This window comes from Lepidochelys kempii, chromosome 11 (genome assembly GCF_965140285.1).
Source record: "Lepidochelys kempii isolate rLepKem1 chromosome 11, rLepKem1.hap1, whole genome shotgun sequence".
NCBI lineage: Eukaryota > Metazoa > Chordata > Testudines > Cheloniidae > Lepidochelys > Lepidochelys kempii.
The window spans coordinates 26,309,831-26,336,558 of record NC_136390.1 but is presented as its reverse complement, the minus strand read 5'-3'; the positions used below and the strand labels follow the sequence as shown (position 1 = coordinate 26,336,558).

The 26,728-nt window shown below is 39.4% G+C and overlaps 2 protein-coding genes across 9 annotated transcripts in view; both read right to left on the bottom strand.

Annotated features, from left to right (window-relative positions):
• EPC2 (enhancer of polycomb 2) overlaps positions 1 to 26,728 on the bottom strand; it is a 159,804-nt gene that overhangs the window by 123,577 nt on the left and 9,499 nt on the right. The gene's annotated exons all lie outside the window — the stretch shown is intronic.
• The window catches only part of MBD5 (methyl-CpG binding domain protein 5), a 268,857-nt gene continuing 263,245 nt past the window's right edge, over positions 21,117 to 26,728 (bottom strand). For 6 of the 8 annotated variants that reach the window (XM_078847925.1, XM_073305421.2, XM_073305418.2 and 3 more), the window contains one exon: positions 21,120 to 25,091. In XM_078847925.1, the coding sequence (XP_078704051.1) occupies positions 25,020 to 25,091 (72 nt within the window). In that variant the 3' untranslated portion in view covers positions 21,120 to 25,019. Of the gene's footprint in view, positions 25,092 to 26,728 lie in introns of all 8 variants that reach the window. The other 2 variants (XM_078847926.1, XM_073305424.2) reach the window with 2 other exon arrangements.

The following is a 26,728-nucleotide window of genomic DNA, read 5'->3' as shown; positions in this document are numbered from 1 at the left end:
TGCATTAATTATTTTCATTCTTTGAAATCCATTAATACATATATTACAAATGGATAGTTCAACTCTCACTAATGATCTGTGTGACAGGGCACTGAGCAGAAAGACTGCAGAATCAGCCCCCTGTCGCACCAGCCCCATTTAGGTGAATAAAGTGGAGCTGGCTGGAAAGAACCTGCCCTAATTGGGGAATGAAAGCCCGCTGCCAGCCCAATTAGCCCAGGGCTATATAAGAGGCTGAGAAGAAGGAAGCCAGGGTGGTGGGATGGAGGACAGCGAGGGAGTGCAGCCAGGGAGAAAGCCCTTCCTGCCTGGGTTCAGACACAAGGAACCCAGAGCTGTATAAGCTATATGGTGAGAACGTGGTGGGAGCGCAAACTTGTAAATAAAAGCATCAGTGATTCCTGAACCAGAAGGTCTCTGAGTGACTTTATCTGAGCCTAGCAGAGGCAGGATCCAGGAGGGCCAGCTGTGCTCTGTTACAGTCTGTCATGGTAAGCATCTATGTTCTCATCATAGGACTGAAGATATTGTTCCATTAGAACCTAATTTCTTCTTTTTGTAAAGGGTATTTGTTTCAACATCTAAAGACTAAATATGGAAGGGAATCACCATCATGATACTTGGGAGTTTTCTATGTGTGAGCATATATCTGGATTTGTGTGTGCAATGACTCTAAGAATAACAGACCCGAGGGAAAAAATTTATGGCCTCATTTTCAATGGTGAAGAACACTTGCAGCTCCTCCGATGAAAGATGGGTTTACTCAGCAGTTCTGAAGATCAGGCCATTGGAACTTAACACTGAAGTAAATTTTCAAGTAATGCACACTAAGTAAAATTCACTCCCCTGCACAGGGCCAGCCTAAGGCCCATGGGCCATTTAAGTCCATTAAACCCTAATGTGGGTGTACAGGCACGTAACTATCTTGAGGGCTTAAGTGTTACATAGACCCTTGTGCTTGCCCTTTGTACAGGGGTAAATTTCACTCAGTGTACACTGGAGATTAGACTGCGGCTTTAAATAGTTTTTTTTGTTTAACCTATTTCTATGGATCAAATATCTGGAAGCCAATGAAAAGAAAAAAATCTTTATAGATAACTGGAAACATTAAATACATGTGTATTATTTATAGCATTTTATGAAGGCTCAATCCAAAACTTCAAACAAATTATATGCAGTTGTAGCTAAAAAGCTACAATTCCTATGGATGATGAGTGCTGAAAACCTTATCTTCAATTCATTGCTGCACACATTCATTTTCTTGGCATTAGTGAGTTTTGGAATGTTTTACTATAGCAATTTTAGAGGCTTTAATAGTAATGTTGTTTCCAAATTTGTTTTTTGTTTTTTTTTAAATTCAGAACTTTGAAACTTTTCACTGCTTCTTTGGAGTTGGAAACAGGGACTAGAATGTTAATTTCTGGTCAGTATGAGGCTGGTGGATATTTCTGAGCTGTTTCGGCTGAAATCTCAGATAAGGTACTTTGATTTATGAGGCTCCCAGATCCCCAACTTTCCCATAAAACATTATATCCATTAAGAAAACAACTCCAGAAAAAGCTAGGCAGACATAATAAAGAAAGGCCTTTAAGAGTCTAAGGTCTGCGCTCTCAACACCAATGCTTACACCTTTACATACAATCATGACCACATGGGAATTAATTCTGTTAATGAGAGTACAAAAGAACTGGGATACCTCCCATTCAGATTGCTTCAATGTGCCTTGAGGGTATGTAATTTTCAAAAAGGACTCAAACTGTGAACAGCTATGAAATGTAATGGTGTAATATAGGCTAAAATTCAGTCCCAGCTTACTCAGGCACACTAGATTGTAGGATAAGGCAGTGCAGAAGACCTCTCTCCCCCTCACACTACCTGTGTCACCTACTCAGCAACCCTGGAGAATGGTGATCTAGCAGTCTACTGACTGTTAGGTGGATGGTCTGGCTAACATGCATAACAGTGTTTCTCAGCCCAAAGAGTATGGCCGATTGCTATGTAGACAGGACCATGCTCACATACATACCCCATACACGAACAGGCACTGGCGATTACACAAGTTGTGTCTTTCTGGGCCAGACAAAGGAAGCACCTTTGAACACATAATCATAGAAATGCAGGAAGGGTCCCTCCAGAGTTCTTCTAGTCCTGCCCCTGTACTGTGGCATGTGTCCTCCTTGCCAGCCAACCTGTTATGACTCTCCTCTGAGAGCTCCTGCTTGTGGCTACAGATCCCTGCCCCCTTAACCCTCAAGTAAGAAGAGTCAGAAATTAAACCCTGTACCATTATATATTTAAATACGGGCTCATCAGCACCCTACACACTGGCCTCTGTGACAACCTCCATCAGGCACATTCCCTGAAGCTTGATTCCCTTCCCTTCATGAGACCTCACTGGCCACGCTCCTGTAACCAATTTTCAGTCAATCTGGTAATATTCCTACTCAAACTATTTTAACGTATAAGAAAGTTACTCATGTAAACACAGCACATCTTACTGCATGGTCTTAATCTCCTACTAGGTTGGTTTGATTTGAATTTCAAAATTGCCATGTTCATCAGCTATGTTGGTTTTTGTTTAAATAAACCTGTTGAGGTTTCTATCCTGGTTCCATTATCCTTCAGGTATGCAAATTATTTTCTCTTGTTGTCTGCCCCATCGTTTTACTAGAAAGTTAAGTTGGACTCACCAGATAGTTATTGCCAGGATCACTGCAAATGGTTAACAGCAGCATCACTTGAAAATTAATTTCTTGGCATGAAAGATTCATGTCTTTCAGGATTAGTGCGATACGGCTCAATTTATGGCCCATGCTAAGGAAGCACAAGAAATCACATTAAAGATATTCAGAGATTCTTTGATGTTCAGAAAGTGCTAATTGTGCTTCCTGAATCTTCATATAGCACGCTCAGTATGCTCAGCATTCACTTCCAAAGGTAAAACAGAGATGAGCGCTTAGGCTCTGATCCTGCAAAGACTTATGCACATGTTTAATTTTATACACTATGAACTAAAGTGACTAAAGTTTATACACTATGAACCTTTGACTAAAGTTAGTGCATGAAGTTAAATACATGCATAAGTCTTTGCAGGAGTGGGGCCTTATTCAGTGAGATATTTGCAGAGTATTGGACATATTAATGTTTGTGGCTGGGTTCTCACTTGGATGTCCCCAGACTCTGTATTATATTAAAACTGGCTTTGTCTGAATTTAATTATTTGGATATTTGGATATTTGGATTTGATTTAGTTGGTGTTGGTCCTGCTTTGAGCAGGGGGTTGGACTAGATGACCTCCTGAGGTTTCTTCCAACCCTAATCTATGATACACATTACAACCAATAAGTAATTCAGTCCTCTATATAAACTTGGTCATTGTTAATATGAAAGAAAGAAAATCTACCAAATTGGATTGAATTGCCATTGTCTTGTCTGGGCAGAGTCAATACAGATCAGAACCAAAAGGTAATACAGTTGTAAAATGTTTTACAGTTTGGTTGTAAACTACACTAATCGCTGTGTTACTTAACACTATTTAAAAGTTGTAGTGTCAAGAGGACTTAACAGAGCCAAGCTTTTTGGTAATGGAGAAGATACCTTTCTTTAGTAAGAATAAATGAATTCATTCTTGCTCCTGTCCATGCAGGAGCAAAGACTATTTCAATTGCTTTATCTCCATTCAGAGAGAATACTATTGCAGTATTACTAACTTGAGCTTTTTATCTAGAGTCTAACAGACATTTATATCCAAACTGAGTTTTCCCTGTGCAGATGTAAGAAATTCTAATGGAACAAAACTCCGAAAGCTAGCCAGCATAACAACATAGATGCCAATTTAGCAGACAATTAACTCGTAACACATGAAAAAATATCAATTTCTTTGAAGCTATTCAGTAAAATACTAGAACTTCTGCACTTCTTGAACTGAAGAGCAGCAGCTAGTTTAAACCTATCTGCCTTTGTGGGATTCAATATGTGTAAGCCTAGCTTTAGTACATTTTTTCAGTTTAATAAAAGACTCAGCGATTGGATAGTTACTAAACCTATCTTGGAGTGGTTGCTGATCACTAACTACTGCCAGAAGAGTCATTCCTATACTCCGGAGTATCAAATCACCACTAAGTAAGAGAGACTGGGGAAAACTGAGCTATCAAATTTCTGATGTAGAAATAAAAATCATACTAGCTGCCACAAAGATGGAGAGAAACAACAGATTTGGGGTCAGATGGACTTGCTTAATGCCAAAACCTTCCAAACAGCTATTCACTTCTAAGATCACTGTGGTTTACTATTCACTGCAATTGTTTGTGAAGAACCACACTCTCTTGAAGATTCTTGTTCCTTGTCCCTTTTTATTATTCGAATTACAGTAGCACATAACAGCCAAACAAATAGATGGTCCCTGCTCCAAGCCTTCCCTTCCTCTTTTCATATACTCAACCAATACGATTGTTTCCTGAGGGCTTAGATATTCACTTTTGTTGTTCCCATACCTTTATAATACAGTATATATATTTCAATATATTTAAACATGATCTCAGCCAAAGCTCTGGGTGTAAAAGTACAAAACATTAATAACTCTATACAATATACAAACTAGATCAACATTCAAAACCTAAGAACCCTCCTACCTCTCCAAATTTTGACTCTGGCTCAAATCCTGGCCCCATTGATGTCAATGGCTAACCTCCCATTGACTTCAGTGGCTAACATTTCACCCTCCAACTACGCCTTGCTTATCCATTCAGGCCTCCACATAAAACATTTAATATGCTGTTATTTGTTAATTAATTACACAGTCTCACTTAAAACAATATCAGCTTCCTTGAAAAACAGGATATTCCAGATCAGATGTTCCATGGGGAAAAACAGAGTTTGAAGGCAGAAGCATGATTTTTCAAAGGTTAAGTCTCCACACCAGATTGAAACCTGAATGACAAATAGCTTAGTAATGCTTTTTAGCATTTGAAGTAGGACATAAATACTAAATTCTGGAAACCTTCAGTAAAGTTTCTATAACTTATCTTGTATGAAGAATTTGTGGAAATTGTTCAGGATTTACATAACTCAACTGTCTCATTAGAAGTCCTGACCTCTAAACAATTTTGTAAAAGACACATAATCAGACGAGAACATGCCTCTGTACAGAGATTTGCTCCTGTGGTTTTGTTAGTAGATGTACTTTCCTAAACTGTTGGATAATAAGAGTCTCAAGCCAGGATGAATATGGCCTGGAAGAGAGGAACCTTTCGAGGCATCTGTCGCCTTACTCTGCCGGGTGAGTGCTAATGGGTGGTGCCTTTTTTTTTTTTTTTTTTTTAATCTCCGCTCCCCCTGTTTTCTCCACCTGGCTACGCCACTGATCTGTCTAAAAAAACCAAGCATATGAGGGAGACAAGTGAAAGGCAGGGTTAACATAACATTTTTGAAATCCCCCAATTTAATGCTAAACTGGCTTCTGAAGTCAGAACAACTGAGTTTTCCCAATTTGAATCCATTTTTTCTCAGAGGCAATGGTAAATATTAACAGGTTTCAGAGTAACAGCCATGTAAGTCTGTATTCGCAAAAAGAAAAGGAGTACTTGTGGCACCCTAGAGACTAACCAATTTATTTGAGCATAAGCTTTCGTGAGCTACAGCTCACTTCATCGGATGCATACTGTGGAAAATATAGAAGATGTTTTTATACACACGAACCATGAAAAAATGAGTGTTTATCACTACAAAAGGTTTTCTCTCCCCCCACCCTACTCTTCTGCTGGTAATAGCTTATCTAAAGTGATCACTCTCCTTATAAAGTGTATGATAATCAAGGTGGGCCATGACCAGCACAAATCCAGGGTTTAACAAGAACGTCTGAGGAACGGGGGGGGGGGGGGGGGGGAGAATAATAAACAAGGGGAAATAGGTTACTTTTTATAATGACAACCATTCCCAGTCTCTATTCAAGCCTAAGTTAATTGTATCCAATTTGCAAATTAATTCCAATTCAGCAGTCTCTCGTTGGATTCTGTTTTCGAAGTTTTTTTGTTGAAGGATAGTCACTTTGAGATCAGAAATAGAGTGACCAGAGAGATTGAAGTGTTCTCCCACTGGTTTATGAATGTTATAATTCTTGACATCTGATTTGTGTCCATTTTGTTCTTTTACGTAGAGACTGTCCAGTTTGCCCAATGTACATGGCAGAGGGGCATTGCTGGCACATGATGGCATATATCACATTGGTGGATGTGCAGGTGAACGAGCCTTTGATAGTGTGGCTGATGTTATTAGGCCCTGTGATGGTGTCCCCTGAATAGATATGTGGGCACAGTTGGCAACGGGCTTTGTGGCAAGGATAGGTTCCTGGGTTAGTGGTTCTGGTTGCTGGTGAGTATTCGCTTCAGGTTGGGGGGCTGTCTGTAGGCAAGGACTGGCCTGTCTCCCAAGATCTATGAGAGTGTTGGGTCATCCTTCAGGATAGGCTGTAGATCCTTGATAATGCGTTGGAGGGGTTTTAGTTGGGGGCTGAAAGTGACGGCTAGTGGCGTTCTGTTATTTTGTTTGTTGGGCCTGTCCTGTAGTAGGTGACTTCTGGGTACTCTTCTGGCTCTATCAATCTGTTTCTTCACTTCCGCAGGTGGGTATTGTAGTTGTAAGAATGCTTGATAGAGATCTTGTAGGTGTTTGTCTCTCTCTGAGGGTTGGAGCAGATGCGGTTGTATCGCAGAGCTTGGCTGTAGACAATGGATTGTGTGGTGTGGTCAGGGTGAAAGCTGGAGGCACGTAGGTAGGAATAGCGGTCAGTAGGTTTCCAGTATAGGGTGGTGTTTATATGACCATTGTTTATTAGCACTGTAGTGTCCAGGAAGTGGATCTCTTGTGTGGACTGTACCAGGCTGAGGTTGATGGTGGGATGGAAATTGTTGAAATCATGGTGGAATTCCTCAAGGGCTTCTTTTCCATGGGTCCAGATGATGAAGATGTCATCAATATAGCGCAAGTAGAGTAGGGGCGTTAGGGGACGAGAGCTGAGGAAGCATTGTTCTAAGTCAGCCATAAAAATGTTGGCATACTGTGGGGCCATGCGGGTACCCATAGCAGTGCCGCTGATTTGAAGGTATACATTGTCCCCAAATGTGAAATAGTTATGGGTAAGGACAAAGTCACAAAGTTCATCCACCAGGTTAGCCATGACATTATCAGGGATAGTGTTCTTGACGGCTTGTAGTCCATCTTTGTGTGGAATGTTGGTGGAAATGGCTGACCTTGATTATCATACACATTGTAAGGAGTGTGATCACTTTAGATAAGCTATTACCAACAGGAGAGTGGCTTGGTGGGCGGGGGGGGGGGGGGGGTGAAGGAGAAAACCTGGATTTGTGCTGGAAATGGCCCACCTTGATTATCATACACATTGTAAGGAGAGTAATCACTTTAGATAAGCTATTACCAGCAGGAGAGTAGGGTGGGGGGAAAGAAAACCTTTTGTAGTGATAAACACCCATTTTTTCATGGTTTGTGTGTATAAAAACATCTTTTGTATTTTCCACAGTATGCATCCGATGAAGTGAGCTGTTGCTCACGAAAGCTCATGCTCAAATAAATTGGTTAGTCTCTAAGGTGCCACAAGTCCTCCTTTTCTTTTTGGTAAATATTAAGGGATTTGGACATGTCAAGTTTCTGCTTCACATGCTGGCAACTAAACTAATAAGGAGGCTATCACAGTAGGTATGTCCCATTGAGAGACCCTTTTGGACTGTAACACTGGTTGAAATTTTTGTAAAATCATACCTTTATTATAAAATTGGAAGTCTGAATTTTTTGAATAATTAAAAAACAAAATACTGATGTTTGTTATGGCTTCAAACAGGTTCTCCCCCCCCCCCCCAATCACCAGGACTTTAGCTAACAGACATCAAGACTTATATCAAGACCAGCAAACTTGAATATCATCTAATCACATTAACAATATGTCTCCAAGACAAGTCAAGATGGCCATTACAGGACACAGAAGCATAGTTCTTATACCAGAAGCACAGTTCTTATATAATTTGACAAATCAAATGTTTCCTTCTGTTGATATAAAATTATCTTCCATTTGAACCTGAAGAACTATTTCCAATTTGATGAGCCAGGCTGTTTAGATCTTGTGTGGCTAAAGGGTTACTTATGTAAGTGCTCATCTTTGACTCCCTTTCCAAGCACAGTTCTGCTGTGAAAAAACATGTGCTTACATTAGTGAAAGAGAAAAAAAAGACTGCTTTTTATTCCCGTTAACCCTGCAGAGCCAACACATATACAGGAGAATGAACTAGATAATATTTACTTTTGACTATCTTGGACAGAATTGTTCACCAAGGGCCAGATTATGAACTCACACACCTTCTGGGTGTGGTGTTCTGTCCCATCTAGTGGCCCTGAGACCACATAGAGAGAGAGAGAGTGATTAATGAGTCTGCTCTATAACCCTAGCTAACAACCATATGGCTTTTAGCTCATGCAGTAGAGGCTCATGCATTTAGCTCCTGAGGTCCCAGGTGTGATCCTGCCTGTCGACAGGCAGATCTGTCGGTGTTGGTTCCACTGATTTTAATGGACTCCTGATCAATGTGAGAAAGAGGTTCATAATCTGGACCTAAATTACCATCAGTAACCCCTGTGCACACTAATTGAAAATAATGGAGTCACATAGAGTGTAACTGAGAGCTTAATTTAATCAGTAGAATTTTTGTTTCTGGTGGTGATACTTATGAAGGAAAGAACCCAGTTTGACTCTCAGATCCCAGGTTGAGTTTGCATTTATAGCAGTTTGGAAAAATCTTGTTAATTGCAAACTGAGCAGATTTGAAATGGAATTCATTGAAACAAACTTGGAACAGCAGCACTTTGCAGTAACATTTCAGATTAGAGCCACTTCTTAAAGACTTCCTCTTGAAATGATTACTTTTATAAACTTCCTGATTTTAAAAACTTGCAACGAATTTTGATCTCATTTTAATTCCTGGGGTCTTACTGCATTTTCCAGATTCTTTATCAATTGTATTTTTACCCTTTCTCCAATTTAATAAAATATAATATATATATTATTAGATTGTACAAACTCAGACACGATTATAGTCTCCCTGCTTGCCTTAGGTATTGAGCTGGTAGGAGCAAACAGAGGGGCTGTTTTGCAGTTCAATTTTTTTTCTGTTGGTCACTCAAATGAATACCCACCTTTAGTTACCACTGGACAAAACCTGCATCCTCTTGATGTAGGAAGAATATCCTTCTGGCTTAGACTTTGAAGAGCTCAGCTGATGAGCTAGACACCAGAGGTGGAGGTATTTAGGTTTAATAAAAAAGTATTTTCAAAATTAAGGACTTCTGAAGATTTAAGGGCTCTTATCTATGCTGCACAGACTAAATTAATTTCTTGTGTGATCAATTCATAACCCCACGAAAATCTGAGGATTCTTGTTACCTTGGCAAAGTGTGTCCAGCTGATGCTTAGGCATCATGGTGGTTGGTCTCCTGGAAACAGGAACATGAACATTTAAAAACTGATCCTTCTTGTTTGTTGTTCTGTCTCTGATTGTGACCAGTTTCTGATGCTTGAGAGGAATGTGTGAGAAATGCTGTAATGGGTAATTATTTAATAACTTGCCGATAGAAGGTATTTCTTCATAAAGCCAAAGGCAAATAGATGGAAAGACTTTTCAGTCTGACCATTTTCCTTATCAGCAGACACATTGTCTGGAGTGCTAGATATCTTCAACTTGAAATGCCAGAATACATTTAATAGCAGCGCTAAACCGTATTCCCCAGTTTAATTTTCAGTTCATTTCCTATAGAAATACGTTTTTTGGTCATCAGAAAGGTGGATAATAGTTTTGAGAAAATTAGAGACATATAATGAATTCAGACTTAGAACTCTAATACAAACTCTCAATCGCTAGTCACATGCAATGAAGTGGATTATTAAAAGATCTCTGACTTTTTTTTTTAAGTTTTCCTTCGATACTAGCAGTCCATTTCTCCTGATCAAAGGTAAGTCTTCCTGACTGACTCTTTCCTCAATCTGACAGTTTTGAACCATATAATGGCTCCATGTTGCCTACCTCTCCTCCCATTAAAGTAACTGATAAAACTCCAATTAACTTCAATGGGAACAGTTAGGCCAACACGGAGTGGTTTTGAAAATCCCACCTCAGAAGTTTTTCAGCTCTTTTGTTTTTTCTAGTTTTCTTGAGAAGGTGCTAGGTCTTTCCTATCTTCCAAGCAGGACTGCTTCATCTCAGAGTGCCTCTGTTTTCCCAGAGGTCTCTGAAACCCACAGAAATGAGAGAAAACATTGTTCTTGCCCCTAGAAATAGAAGGAGAAAAATCTTCCTCAAATTTGTGGCTTCTGAAGACTACTACCCTCTGCTCCCTGACCCAAACATTGATCATTTCATTGCTCCCTATCTTCTGAATACTGTCTCCATGTTGAATGAGTCAGATTGCTGAGACAGTAAAAAATGCTTTTTTAAAAAATGCTTTTCAAGTACTACCCAGTACTTGAAATAACCTGTCTTGCTCTGAAGAAGGAACAAATCTATCTCTTTTGAATCTACGCAATGCTCCTTGACCTTGTTATACTCAACATACCAGGTGAAAAAAAATCTTTATTTCTCAGGGCAGAGAACCTCAAAATGAGATTTTTAAATGTGATGAATGGATCAGCATCTGAGAATCTTCACGGGATTAAGCTCATTTATAAACAAAGATGAGTCATTATGCATGACATTTGAGAAACTTTTTTTTATTCCAGGAGCTTTTCTAAAGCTCCTGTTTCTATTCACATAGTTATATGTATTTTCTCGTTCTGATTAAAGGGAAGAAGGAATATAACAATATCTTGGAACATTTTTCATTTCCTTTGCCTCCCTTCTTTTTGTTACATTTATAACATGGTAGTTTGCTTGTAACAGTGTCAATTTTCTCCCTAGCTTGCTTCTGTTCTTCAGGATACACTCACTGTTGGGCATTTAGGAAATAACATGCTCCTCCAAACCTCAACTATTTCTTAGTTCTATTGATTTCATTCTAAGATGTAGTTCTTGAAAATGTGTTCTCCTTGTAATAGTATAAGTATCCCCCTACCTGCTAAGACTATGTACTCTCACCATCAGAAGTTGGTCCAATAAAAGATTTTGCCTCACTCACCTTGCCTCCCCAAGGCTTAAAAACATAATTTCATTCTTAGAATGCAAAGTTTGAGTGTATTTTTTGTTGTACATAATAACATGAGGTCATACTTTTTAAAACTAGTATCTAGCTGGTAGGTAACTAACTTAATTAAAATCAAACATATTTAAATAACATTTTAGGCACACATATTCCCATGTAACAAATTGTGGCCAACAGCTTTAAATATGAGTGCCTACAGTTAGGTTCCTAAATCCATATTTAGGCACCTGAATAAGGAAAGCTTTTTACAAGTCCTGAGCACTCAAGCAGCTCCCATTGAATTAAAGTCTGGTACCTATGTATGGATTTAGGAGCCTAACTTCAGGCATCCATTTCTGAAAATCTTGGGCCATACTATTTGTTACCATTTTATTTATTTGTGGACATTAAAAGACAATAAAATAAAACTTAAAGATAGACTTATAATGGTATTAGTATGCACATAACAATTTTGGCTGGGCTTTTCAAGGGATGCTAGGTCAACTCCCACTGAATTTCAGTGGGAACTGAGCACAGCTCTCTTAAGCTCATTTGAAAATGCCAGCTTTTATCTTCAAAGCACTTTACAATCACTAATTCATACTCTCAAATACAGCTGGGCAAAAAGATGTTGATGGCACATTTCAGTTGAAACCACACTGTTTTGAGGAAACACATCAGTTTTGATAAATGTTTGTTGGAAGGTTTTAAAGGTTGGGAGACCCACCCCAACAGAATAGCCTAGTGGTTGGATCCTTACCTGGGAGGAAGACCCGGGTTCAAGATCCTGTTTTGCCTGCTTCTTCTTTGGATATCCTTAGACCCATCAAAGGGCCAGAATCCCCAACACTTCCATGGAGTGGAGTAGGGGGTGAGCCGGCAACCGCCCATGTTGACTGCAGAATTTGGGAGAAAACTCAGGGCCTGACCTGATCCAATGTCCAATGAAGTCAGTGGGAGCCTTTCCAATGACATCAATGATTATTTTTTCAGGCCCCCAGTCTCACCTCAGAATTTCTTCTGCCTACACACCTTATTCTCACACGGGAAACTAGAGTCCCACCTGAATGCACACAGGGAACTAGTGTCAGCTAGGATTATAAATGAGTTCCTGCCTCCATCCTGTACTCAAACCATGTCTCTGTCTTCTTAAAGATGTTATTTCCCACTATCTTTTGTGTGTGTGTGGGAATTCTTCAGATGGAATGAATGTGCACTTGGCTACAGCTGTCACACATCAACTTTCGAGATCATGGTAACCCCTACGTGAATCTAACACACTTTTATTGTCTATTTTGTCTACATCAATTATTGAGCTACTTCTGTTTAATTTATTTCTCTGTCAATGGGGAGACTGAGTAGATGATCACGGCTTTTTACTATTACTGGAAAAATACCTTTCTTTATATCCAAATTCTTTTTATCCTTTTCCTGACCTGACTATTAGATTTGGAATTAGATATTAGACCAGTTAAGGTTTTTAGAAACATTTACATTTGTAGTTGACAATAGATTCAGAGGAAAGCAGGTAAGGAAAACATATCAGGTAGGCATAATGTCATAGATGCAAGATATATTTTTTAAATGAGTAACTAGCTTCAAAATAATAGATATTGAGCAAGGAAAGAATACAGTTAAAAATGACAGTCAGGCACGAGATCAATAAACAATGAAAAATTGGGACTTTGATATGAGGTCAAATACAAAATAAATGCATCTTGTATTGTCTTCCTTTGTCTCTACCTCTTTACAAATTGCTTTATGGAGACTAAGTTTTCTGAGACGTGGATCTGTCATTTCTCATATTTAGCACAATTTTGGGCATCAAATAAATAAATAAATAAACACACAGTATGAAAGCTTGCTTTGAATTTCAGGAGCTTAATCCTCCTCTTCAGAAGTAGGCTTATCCTCAGTTGATAGTGAATAATGGCAAACTTTTCAATTTATTTATTTATTTTTATATTTCTTAAATTTCAATGACTTTTATTTAACTAGAGAAAAGTCAGAGAAATGAGAGAGGAAGTTACCTTGTACAGTAATGATGGTTCTTCGAGATGTGTCCCCCTATGGGTGCTCCACTGTAGGTGTATCTGCACCCCTGTGCCTCTAATAGGAGGTTTTAGTTAGCAATGTATCTTTGGTCCACATGTGCTCCCCCTCCCACATGGTCTGCCTTGAGGCTATCTAGCACTGCGCAGGCAAACCACCCTCGGTTCCTTCTGTATTGCAGAGCCCCTTATAGAGAACTCTGAAATAGAGGGGAGGAGGGCAGGTTGTGGAGCACCCATAGGGATACGTATCTCAAAGAACCATAGTTACACTGTACAAGGTGAGTAACTTCCTCTTCTTCGAGTAGTGTCCCCATGAGTGCCCCACCATAGATGACTTCACAGCAGTATCCCTCATGTAGGGCTGGGGCTTCATAATGGAGGCTGTTATTGATGATAGTATTGTGGAACTGAAGATGACATCAGAATAATCGTGTAGTGTTCTGCGAAAGTATTGGCAGAAGCCCAGGTTGCTGCCCTGCAGATTTAGGAGATGGGGACATCTTTAACAAGGTAGAAACAGATCTAGTGGAGTGCATGTGGATTCCTGATGGGGACAGCAGGTTACATGCATGGTAACAGTGGTTAATGCAATTGGCGACCCATTTGGAGTCTTTGAGCTGATATTGTAGAGCCAATGGATCTTTCTGCAAATGTAAGGAAGAGTTTAGGAGACTTCCTAAAGTCCTTAGTCCTGTCCAAACTAATATTCATCATATGAAGTATCGCCACCCTGTTGTCACGATGTGGTTTTGGAAAAAGGGTTGGGGGCGGGGGGGGGGGGTTAATTAGTTGGCTCATATGGAAGGATGAGGTTACCTTGGGGAGGAACTTGGGAGGTGGCCTTAGGGTGGCTTTGTCTTAAAAAAAAAAAAAAAAAAAAAAAAAAAAAAAAGACCATGAACGGTGGTTGCACCACCTACAATGCTATTTCCCCTATTTGTCCTGCCGAGGTAGCAGCCACTAGAAATGCTGTCTTCATGGACAGGCGTAAGAGGGAGCAAGTGGCCATAGGTTCAAAAGGATGATCTAATTCAGATTTTCAGCACCAAATTGGTATCCCATGTTGGAGTGGGTGGTCTGATGTGCAGGAAGAGGTTTCTTGTGTGTCGTTGGATGGGTGAATACTGAGTATCTGTCCACCTGATGGTGGAAGGCCATTATAAGAACGGCCATACTGGGCCAGATCAAAGGTCCATCTCTCCCAGTTTCCTGTCTCCCAACAATGGCCAATGCCAGGTGCTTCAGAGGGAATGAACAGAACTGGTATTCATTGAGTGATTCATCCTGTTGCCCATTCCTACCTTCTGGCAAACAGACGCTAGGGACAGCATCCCTGTCCATCCTGGCTAATAGCCATTGATGGACCTATCCCCTCTATGAACATATCTATTTTTTTTGTTATTGCCGCTAGATGCATTTTAAGTGAGCTAAAAGAGAGACCTGACCTCTTGAGATCTAGAATATAATCTGGAATCAAAGGGTGGGGGGGGGGGGAAGATGTGGGAGCCACTTGTTTGGAATTGCACCAACTTTGGAAGCATTTACACTTTTGCAGGTAAGTGTGACGAGTCATAGATTTCCTACTGTATAGTAGGATCTCTTTCACCTCCTCAGAGCATTCACTTTCTAATTATTGGAACCATGAAGGAGCCAAGCCTGCAGCCAGAGGATCTGTAAATTGGGGTGAAGGATCCATCCATCATTTTGGGAGAGTAGGTACGGAATGGCCAAAGAGGAATTGGAGGACCTACTGCCAGCTGTGCAAGGTATGGATACCACAGTTGGCTCGGCTAGGAGGGGGCAATCAGTATGACTTTTATTCTCTCTCTCACCGTATCTTTAATAGGACCCTCGATATCAGAAGGAATGGAGGAAAGGCATATAGAACCTGCATGAATGGTGGCTTGTTCTTTCCACTAGACCAGGGAGTGTTTGACTCTGGAGGGCATCAACAACGGTTTGGTTAGTCCATCCTTGTTCGGAGAGTAAACAGATCTGTGCCATATTTGTAAACATCTCATGTACAATTAAGCATGTGGAGTCACAAATGTGTATACCACCATTTGCCCGAGAAGTTGGCTGGAGTTTGTGGGCTGGCCTGGACTGTCTCTATAAGACTCATCGGGTGCTGGATCTGTGCAGTGAGAGGAACATTCTCTCTTGTACTCCATCGAGTTCAGCCCCCAAAAACTCTAGATGTTGTACTGGGGTCAAGGTAGATTTCTGGATATTGAGCTGGAGCTCTAGTTGTGCAAATATATGCATAGCCCTCTGGTGGCTCACAGGGCATCTTTGAAGGAATGAGCCTCAAGAAGGCAATTGTTCAGGTCTGGTTAAATGACAGTACCTAATGTCCATACGATAGAGAGGACCTTGGAGTATACCATGGGTGCGGATGGGAGACTGAATGGGAGCACTCTGTACTGATAATGGTCCTGCTGAAAGGTAAATCGAAGGAATCTCTGTGAGGCAGTTGGATTGAGATGTGGAAGTAGGGATTTTATAAGTCAAGGGCTGAGAACCAATCTCCTTGTTCCAGTCATGGAATAATGGCTGCTAGTGTGACCATGTCATAAATATAAAGGGAAGGGTAAACCCCTTTGAAATCCCTCCTGGCCAGGGGAAAGCTCCTCTCACCTGTAAAGGGTTAAGAAGCTAAAGGTAACCTCGCTGGCACCTGACCAAAATGGCCAATGAGGAGACAAGATACTTTCAAAAGCTGGGAGGAGGGAGAGAAACAAAGGGTCTGTGTCTGTCTATATGCTGGTCTTCGTTGGGGATAGACCAGGAATGGAGTCTTAGAACTTTTAGTAAGTAATCTAGCTAGGTATATGTTAGATTATGATTTCTTTAAATGGCTGAGAAAAGAATTGTGCTGAATAGAATAACTATTTCTGCCTGTGTATCTTTTTTGTAACTTAAGGTTTTGCCTAGAGGGGTTCTCTATGTTTTTGAATCTAATTACCCTGTAAGACATCTACCATCCTGATTTTGCAGGGGGTATTTCTTCATTTCTATTTACTTCTATTTTTATTAAAAGTCTTCTTGTAAGAAACTGAATGCTGTTTCATTGTTCTTAAGATCCAAGGGTCTGGGCCTGTAGTCACCTAGGCAAATTGGTGAGGCTTTTTACCAAACCTTGTCCAGGAAGTGGGGTGCAAGGTTTTGGGAAGTATTTTGGGGGGAAGGACGCGTCCAAACAGCTCTTCCCCAGTAACCAGTATTAGTTTGGTGGTGGTAGCGGCCAGTCCAAGGACAACGGGTGGAATATTTTGTACCTTGGGGAAGTTTTGACCTAAGCTGGTAAAGATAAGCTTAGGAGGTTTTTCATGCAGGTCCCCACATCTGTACCCTAGAGTTCAGAGTGGGGGAGGAACCTTGACAGACCATCTTGAACTTCTGTGTCTTCACATATCTGTTTAGTGCTCTTAGATCTAATATGAGTCTCCAACCTCCCTTTCTCTTGGGGATCAGGAAATATCTGGAATAAAAAAAACTTTGCCTCTGAGGTTAGTAGGGACTGGTTCTATGGCCCCTAGGCATAACAGGTGATCTATTTCCTGGTGTAATAGTCTCTTCTGAGAAGGGTCCCTGAAGAGAGATGGGGGAGTGGGTGAGGGAGGGACATGAAATAGATTGAGTAACCCTTTGAAATAATCTCCAAGACCCATTTGTCAGAGGTGATGTTCTCCCGACTCCAGAGGAGGAGAATCAGGCGACTTCCGAAGGGATGTGGAAGGTCTATGTAATAGCTGTTGTTGCAAGGAGTACTTAGGGCCTTGATCAACGCATCAAAACTGGTGTTTAGAGGATGAGGGTTGAGAGGTTGAGGGTTGCGAGGGTGAAAACTCTGCTTTGCATCCTAGGTCTCTTTTGCTGTGGCTCATAATACCATTGTGATGGGGGGTAACTCAGGTGGCTGGGATCTGTGAGGTGGTTGTGAACTGAATTTCCTCTTCTGTCCCAGTGTATAGATTGCTAGCGAGCACAGTGTGGCTGTAGAGTCCTTTAAGGTGTGGAGTGATGCACCCGTTTTACACCCAGTGCTGTCTGTAGCACTGTTTTTGCTATCCCTGTTGGACAATGGCTTTAAATTTGTTCCTTTTGTACTTCTGGCAAGTGGTCAATAAAGGCACTGAGTTTTCCATAGTTTACGTAGATGTATTTGACAATTAGAACTTGATAGTTTGAAGCCCTGAATTTTAAAGTCACCAGTGAATATGCCTTCTTCCCAAAGAGGGTTGAGCCACTTCCAGTCTCTATCACAGGGGGGTGGATTTGGTGTGATGTCGCTTTCCTCATGTGTTAACAGCTTCCATGAGAGAGCTGGGCTGAGGGTGCGCGAAAAGAAAATCTGCCTCCTTGTGGAGCACATAATACTTTGTATCTTCCATCTTGTATGCTGGTGCAGTAGAGGCTGGTGTCTGCCAGATGATCTTGACAGGGTCTAAAAGTGCCTTGTTGACTGGTACTGCAAGCCTCAAAGAGGAAGAGGTATGTAGTATGCCCAACAATTTGTGGTGTTAGTCTTTCACTTCAAGAATATGCAGAGCCTCAACCACCCTCTTAGTAAGATCTAGGTAAAGCTTGAAATCATCAGCTAACGATGGAGGAGGGGGCATCCCTGCCTAATCAGGTGAGGAAGAGAAGGGGTTCATCGGTGGAGTAGTTTCTACCTTTAGTCTGGCCTCCTACTCCTATGAAGTTTCTTCCTGGGGCTCTGGATACAGAGACTGGTGGGCTCTCTGCAGGAGATATTAGACACCTGATACAAGGCTACCTACAGATTCCAGTTGCCAAGGGTGACCAGACCAGGAAGATTGGGAATTAGAGCATCCCAGATGCTGTAACGGAGGGTTGTGATGTGAGACCAGAGGTAAGTTGTCATGTTGGTCACTATCTGAGTCCCCACTGGTGTAAGGTGGGGCTGATAGGGGTGCTGGAGGCAAATATCCCTATGCTGATGGTGGTTCTGAGACTGAGACGTGCTTGGTACTGGAGCCCCAGTACCAAGTACCAGGAAATCTGGTTCCTCCACAACTGTAGGGTCCCCAGAGAAGCGGAACGCCTATGGTACCAATGTTGCGGTAGTTGCTGCCAGGGATTGTCGGTACTAAGGGCTTTTTATGGAAGATACATTCCAATGGGGGCTGCTTTGAAGCACTTGGTGCTGAGGACCTTTTTGTCAGTGCCAATTTTGTAGGGATGATATGGTTTCTATTTTTATCTTTGGAAGGTGGTGCCATCACTCCTGAGCCCGTATCCTATGGGATCTTAGGTTATTACTGTAGAGCTCTGGGTTGTGTGCTTCAGAGCCATCGGTGCCACTGGTCCTGAGGTGACCAAATGCACAGGGGATCCCCTCTGGCTGGTCAAGAGCTTGGTTTCAGGGCTTGCAGCCCTTTTTCTAGAAGTTTTGAGAGGGGAGTCAGCTGACTTCCTCTGCAATTCTCTCTAGAAGTTGAAGGTTCTGGGGACAATCTTTGTCCTGGAGAGGATTCAGAACTGGGGTCAGATGCTGGTTTAAAAACACTGTCCATGAGGAATAGTTTCAATTTTTGTTTCTGGTTCTTTCAGGATCTAGCCTTCAGCTGTTGGCAGAAGGTATACTTCTGTGAAATATGTGCTTCTCCGAAGCACCAGATGCAACCTGAGGGAGGGAAGGCACATGTGCGGGCCCAACAGACTCTACTACCTAAAATCGCTGATTAGAGGCGCATATACACCTACAATGGAGCACGCATATGGACACTACTAGAAGAACCATAAATTCTTTTCCTTGAACAGGAGGACCATCCTTATACCAACAGGAATTAAGTAATACTTCTACTTTAGAAATACAAATTGGTTTAGAGCTTGATAGATACTGCATGCATGCAAACTTCTAGAACTGGTAGGAGTAACCTAATATGCCCTCTCTAAACCCAGTTCCTTGCACTGGGTCATCACAAATCTTTCTTTTGACTAGCTGTCTATCACACATCTCAGCTTTGGTGGAGTGAGCTTCCCTTTCTCATGCAGATTATAAACTACCTCCCAGATCCTTCTGTGAAACAGAAACCCCTTGAATAATAGGTCATCATCATCATGTTTTGCCCAAAGTAGCTTTCCTTTCTTCCATGTTTTTGTGTTCTCTCTGCTGTCGCACAGCCATGTTCTGCTGCCAGTTCTGTTGCCATTTCTAATTTTGTTGACCCAACACTTTCCTCAAGACAGGAACATTGAATTCTTACCTGTCTGCACAGCACTATGGACACCACTGGTTCTAGATAAAACAGTTTATAAATAAATACATAATTATAATTTTAGCCCCTCACTGAAATAATCTACACCACTAGGACTTACCTGCACATTTTTTCATCATCCAAGAACCCTGTCTCTCATTGACAGGCCTTGACCTATGCAAATGGATGGAATGGAGACCTTTGTATTTGTTACTACAAGTCTTATCAATGCTATTTAAATCTGGACCCAGACTGTAAATTCAACTCCAACATCCTTTGCTATGAGTTTCTACTGGTAGGTTGTAAAGTATTAGCTAATACAAAATATGCGTTTGCTCTTCTTTATCTACTGATGATCTATTCTGATGAATGGCCATTAATCTGTCTTTCTAAGGTTTGCCTACACATGGGGTTATTCTGGAATAGATATTCTAATAACTCCATGTGTGGAATAATAGTGCTTTTTCCAAAGTGGATTAAGCTAAGACAGAAAAAGGACCTCTCTCCAATAAAGAATGTCCATACCTGGAGTTATTCCAGAATAACTATTCCACTTTAAATTCACATCCTACGTTATCCAGAATAACTTCAATGTGTAGGCAAGCACTGAGTTCACAGCAATTAGACCTGAAAGGAGAAAAACCTCTCCGGGCTGTGATCTCAGGGGAAATAACCAAAACCAAACCACAAACATTTCCACTTTTTTTTTTTGTTCTCATTGCTCAAAATGAACTAATAAAGTAAAACCTGGTGAAGAGAGAGACAAGCAAAGAGGCTGGGCCTGATTCTCCATTGCCCTGCTTCTTGTATACTCATTTACACCAGTGGAATGCAAGTGCAATAACCTACCATTCTGACTGGGTAGTGGTTTACACTACCTTGCACACTTGTGTAAATGACTGCCCAAAGTGCAGGTCATTGAGAATCAGGCTCTTTGCCTTTAAACCACAAAGGCAGAACTTCTGTTGCACTTGTAACTGGGCAAGGTTTATTAGGGCAATACCCTTTAGGGGCAATCAAAGTTCCCATAATCTCTTTTGAATAAACCCAACCTTTCAGTACAGGACTGATGGATATTTAAGTAACAAAGGAGCTAGCCTCTATAGCTGAGGGCTGTCATAAATTTTTTTTTGTTTATCTTTTCCACAGAGAAACCCTGCCCCTGAGGCCAGGGGGAGACCTTGATAGTACAGTACTATGCTGGCAGGGAATGGGAGGGGTGGGGTGTCCAGATCCAGCAGTTGGGGGAGCTGCTTCCCACAGAGAGCTAGAAATTTTCTAGGATTGGCAGAGGGGCCCCCATGGTTTGTGTGGTATGTGTAGGCAAACCCTGGATGATCAGTGACAAATTCCATTATGAGATCCTTTTGGAGAACTCTTCATACAAGGTCTGCTCATGTCTGTTTCTGACATGTGTAAATAACCCCACTGAGTTGAACTGTATTTGCACTGAATCTGACAGTGTGTCTATTATATGTGTTTTACCAGTACACAACATCAGATGCTAATGCCTATTGGTTAAAGATACTTACTGAGGGAATTTTGAAATGTGAATTGAAGATTTCAGTTAGTACTGTTAAAAACACAGCAAAGGGAAATAACCAAAAACTCTGTTAAAGCAGCAGTTATGTTTTGACTTATGACAGAATATTCTGTTTTTTGTGGGTAAAAGAATCAACAGCTGATCAGGCATCTATTTTCTAAACTTACCTGGATGATTTTACATCTGTGTGGTAATAGCTGAGTACAACAGATAAACTAAGGATAACTAATCCGATTTTCACTCTTATTTGTGAATTCTCTTGTGTTTTTTGTGTTTTGTGTATTTTACTTAACTGTAACATCATTATCTAATATTTAATACTATGGTAGCAGCCAGTGACCCCATTCAAGATCAGGGTCCCACTGTGCTAGGAATTTTATAAACATAAAGGAAGACATGGTCCCTGCCCCGAAGAGAACATCACAGTAACTTTTTTTGGTGATTTAATCATATCGACAACTTTATCAAAAATTACAAAACTGATATTAATTTTTTTCTAATTCTTAGTAAGACTAGAATGGATTTTTTTTTAAATAGAAAAGCATTTTTATGCTAGTGCTCTGCTGGAATTCTCACATTACAACCCTACATAGCAAAATACAAACTGTAACTAAGAAAGGTAGTATTTCTAAGGTAATTCAGTCCACCACAAGCCCTCTATTTCATCAAACTCCAGGACTCAGATGGTAGTGCATTACTTCTAAACCTTCTGCAAAACTGACTTAGTAAATAACTTAACATTTGAATTTTTTTTTTTTTTAAAAAAGAGCAGCACTTTAAATCTTAGACTGAGTATAACAGACCTCGCACATCCAAAATGTGTTGTTTGTTTGTTGGGCTATGGGAAAGCTATTTTCATAGCTGATTCCAGCAATTTTTTTTGTCGGAAGCAGGAATACAAAGGAAGTCCATTGAAATGAATGGAAATATTTTTTCTTAAATGGTGTTTAAAAATGCACCATGATAGAAAGAGGAATAATACTTTTGATTTTTATCTCATTTGGAATGACTCAACATACTACAACCCACTTGATAAATAAAGCATAATAAATAAATAAATAAATAAATAAATAATAATGAGGATACTTTGTATCCTCAAAACACCATACAAATTTTAAATAATTAAGCTGATTAAAAACTAATTCCTCTTGTGGGATCACTTTCATCAGTCACTTAAGGTTCACAGGGTAATGTGACAGTGCCAAATTAATGACAATTAAAATATTATTCCACTTTCCAAAATGGGGTATTTTGTCACCCTCTAAATATAGGAGTACTCTCTTAAATTAGAAACTAGGCAAAAAGTATTTTTAAAATTTTTCATTTTAAGTCTTCTATTAGAAAAAATATAGATTTGTTAAACAAAAAATAATAATGTAGAAAGAAGGTCTTGGCCTCCATCAAAAAACTATATTATGCTTTAATGCAAAGAGAAAGAAATGGCTCTATGGGCAAAATTCAAGTATGAGTGACCAGTTTTTTAATTGTAAAGTAGGTGCAACATTTTTTAAAATGTTACAACACTGCATGACCTGTAATGCTCACAATATTTACATTAACTGCTTACATGAAACCATAAAAACTCTAAAAGAGAAAAAAAATCTGTATGGACTGAAACAAACTATTCCTAGCACCCACATCAATGCCATTATTAACCAATGAAATCAAGTGCACAAAAATACTTTACATAGTCTACTAATGTAAAGTATACATTGGTGAGAAAGTACAAACCTAATTAGTTAAAATGCCAAAAGAAGGGTTGGTCAATACAAACTCAGTGTTAGGACAGAAAAGCAAAAGGTAAAAAAAACAAACTAAATATAAACAAATGCACGCGCACACACACACACACACACACACACACACACACATATTTATGAATAAAAACATTGTGTAGACAAAACAGCAGAAAAGCAGGCTGATACGAAAAATGGACAACATTAACTCTTTAAACATAACAAACACATCAACTTGTAACAAAAAAGTGTTAACTAAACTACACAAAAGATCACTTCACATGAGTTTGCATGTAGGACCATGGCAGTCTGTCCTGCCATTACACAAAAGACAAATGAACCTACCCAGTAGAAGGAAGGGTTCCTGCCTCCAGGCCACTGTAGCTTAGTGTAGCTAATTGCATTCCATCAGGTTGGGGTGGGGGAAAAAGAAATAAGAGCTGTCTGTATGAGACATGAAAAAGTAGGTTAGCCCAGGGGTAGTGCTATGTGCTGTGGCACAAGAAAGCTGAGTTTGGAAATGTCCTCAGGTCTCTTTATTCTCTGGGCCAGTGGATCTCAGTCATGTCACACAGATAATTGAGTTTGAGTTCTGGGGAAAGTCAATGGGGAGAGGAATAGTTACTCACTGTACAAGTGCCAACTGGTGGTTATCAGTAGAGTGGCAAGGTCATCAGCCTCAGAGGATGCTGATTTCTAACAGTCTTAACTATAGGATGCCATTCCAGGGAAAATGGAATTCCAGGTTAAAGAGGTGGTGGTTCCCAGATGAAGAGGTCCATCTTAAGGACTCCGTCTTGGAACAAGGCAGGGCAAAATGAGAATTTACTTTGGGAAGGGGGGTGTACCACCACCACAATGTGAAAAAATTGAAAAAAATGATGACAATGTGCTACACTTATTAACTTTTTGTTATTTTTACAATGGCTCACAGCTTTAGGCTTGTTTATCTGTAGTGTATTACTTCCTTTCTACATATGTTTCACATTATTCACTTAATATAACATAAATAATTTCGTTAATAGATTTAACCTGCACATTTCAGCCACATTAATATATATAAGAATCTGTTAAGGGTATAAATAATTCTTTTTAAATAAAATAAATCTGATATGTTACATAATACTGATAAAATTACTGTTGCTAATAGTGTTGTAAGCCACCTTTAACTTCTAATTTAATAATACTGTATGAGGGATACTAGAATTATTTTTTAGGAACGCTGTGGAACATGCCCTTTTATTCCATTGCAAAATCAAATTGTAATTAACATTAATATTCATATTTTCAAATAGGGCCATTCCCTCATATATGTAAACAGAATGTTTAATCAGGCTAAATAACCTCGGTTAACAAATATAGGGTTTGGGGGGAGTTCAAAGTCAATGGTGGTATAAATTGCTTAGTTTAGAAGGTGGCTATGAAACTTCAACTACAGAAATGGCTGACTAAAATATTCCATCTAAGCTTTCTTTTTACTTTAATAAAAAAATCTACAGCATTCTACTTTAAAACTTAAGTAAATAAAATGCAACCAGTGGTTGCAGCTTTTGAATTCTTAATTAGACCTGTGATCCCACATCCCTTTAGGAATCTGCAAGGTTGCACTCTCCTACAGAGACCTGAAATGGAGTACAGTACTTCCAGGCAAGGTTCATTCCAAACAGACAATATAAATGAACACTCAGTGGTGTGAAGTGTATGTCATAATTAAGGTATTACATAATCATGCCTTTTCTCTGCTGTTAAATACAAAAACAGCATCTTTTACATTATCATATAAAAGCATTTAGGCTGTATTTTTATTTATCACTTTACACTGGTAGTCTCTTGTATGTGTACTCAATAGAAACCAAAGAATTTTGTACACTATTTTTTTGTACAATAAAAGATAAAGTGTGCATTAGGTACGCTTGTACATGACAATATTGTACAATATTTACATTTCAGATATCACCATGAAATTCTGTATTATCTATATACACAATGAAAATTTATCAGAAACATTTGGACTATTTTTATAATCACAATTTTAGTATTATAGAAAAAATTCAGTAATCATCTGACATTTTTACTGTAATCTTTCAAGGAATCTGATTGGTTTATCCAGCATTAACTATCCCACATGATCAACAAAAATATTGTACCCCTATTTCGCTTAGCACCCTTTGATGGTATCTATCTGTCCTTGATATAAATATTGATATAATATCTATATCAATACCTATATACTGATTTATGTGCATGTTCAATTTGATAAGTACTGGACCAGTAACAAAGACATTCAATGTTATCTAGAGATCTTCCTCCTCTTCGGTTTTGGAGGTTTCACCTGTCTGTCTCCCTGTGGGATTTGGTGTACCTAGAAAATAAGTATATGAAAAGGTTAGCATAGAAAATTAAATAAAGCAACCTGTTAGTGATCAATCAATTACAGTATTGTTTGAAAAGTTATGCTTCCCTGGTGATACAGCTTTTAATTTTCCACATTAAAAGCAGAATTAGAAGTAAACTCAAGAACATCAAGCTCTGGGCTGAAGGGGGTTGAACATAGGTGTCACAGTGTGGATACCTCAAGTCTCAGGAGACAGATACCACTTACACATTACTATATAGTATACAAGGAACTGAAGCACAAAGCAGTAATAATGTTAGGCTCCAGGGGAAACTGTTTACAAAACTGGGATAACAGTAGAAAGAAAGAGGGATATACTGGGAAACAGAATGTGGAAACAGAGACAGACTTACAGCACTACCAGAGACATGAATTTAAGGGATAAACTATTTTGAGCAAACTGTTTTCATCCATCATCATCAACTTCAAGTTGAACAGTAGATTAATTAGCATGTGAAAATGTTTTAAATCAATTATTTTCCATTCAATGTCTATTATTAGTTCCCAGTTCAAAGCTGGGAGAAAAGATCATGATCATGTAAAACTATTAAACACATTTATAACACAGCTATGAGAAATGGAATGCAGAACAATGTTCTGCGGTTTTATATGGAATACCACCACCATCTGTTGGTAGAAGTGAGGCTGTGTATTCTGGAAAAAAGCAATCTGTAGATTACAAATAACAGTTAATCAAAAAATACAAATCCTTGAACAATATGAAAAAATTTCTTTGTCATGATCATATCTCTTAAATTCTAGCTGTCTTGAATAATTTTATCATATAGTCAAAAGATGTTATTGCTAGCATCAGTTATGCTCTATGTCAATTGTACCGTACATGTGTTACATTTAAAATTTACTAGTCCTGCCTGAACAGTGATAATTAAAAAAAGCTTATTTCAAAATGTGTAAGAAGTACATTTGGTGACCTATGATTTTCTGACCCTATTATTCCCAATCATCATACTATTTATGAAAATAAACCTCATCTTGATTAAGGATTTGTGACAAAGTAGCTCACGAGAGATTATTTTAGGATACAAAATTTGTTACATCAGGCTTGTCAACACAACAAAAACAACCTGGTCAGGGAACCTGATTACAGCACAGTTTCTCCCTGACCCAGCTTGCATCGTAGTTAAGAGTTGTAGCATGTATCTGTTTCATTTGGGTTGCATAACTGGATGAAAGCTATATGACATGGGTACAATAGAAACTGCCCAGGGAAACATTTTTAACTGTGATGTAATAGGGTTAGAGTACCCAGATCCCCTGCTTTGGTTATATTTGTAGGATAGATGGTCTTATAGAGACCTATGATCAGATCTTACCTCCCCTGCAGTCAGTTGCAAAATTGCCATTGAGTTAGATGAAAACCCATAATTCTGTATTAGTAAAACTAACAACCAAAAGGTTCAGCTTTATCAACAATTCAAAACAGACAGCAAGAGATAGAGACAGTATCACTAATATTATTTCCAGATGGTACTAAAACCAAGTCTCAAGTGCCAATCCTGAAAAGATTTCTGCATATGCATAATTTTATGCACCATAAAGAGATCCATTTAAGTCTTATTGATTGTGTAAAATTAAGCATGTGC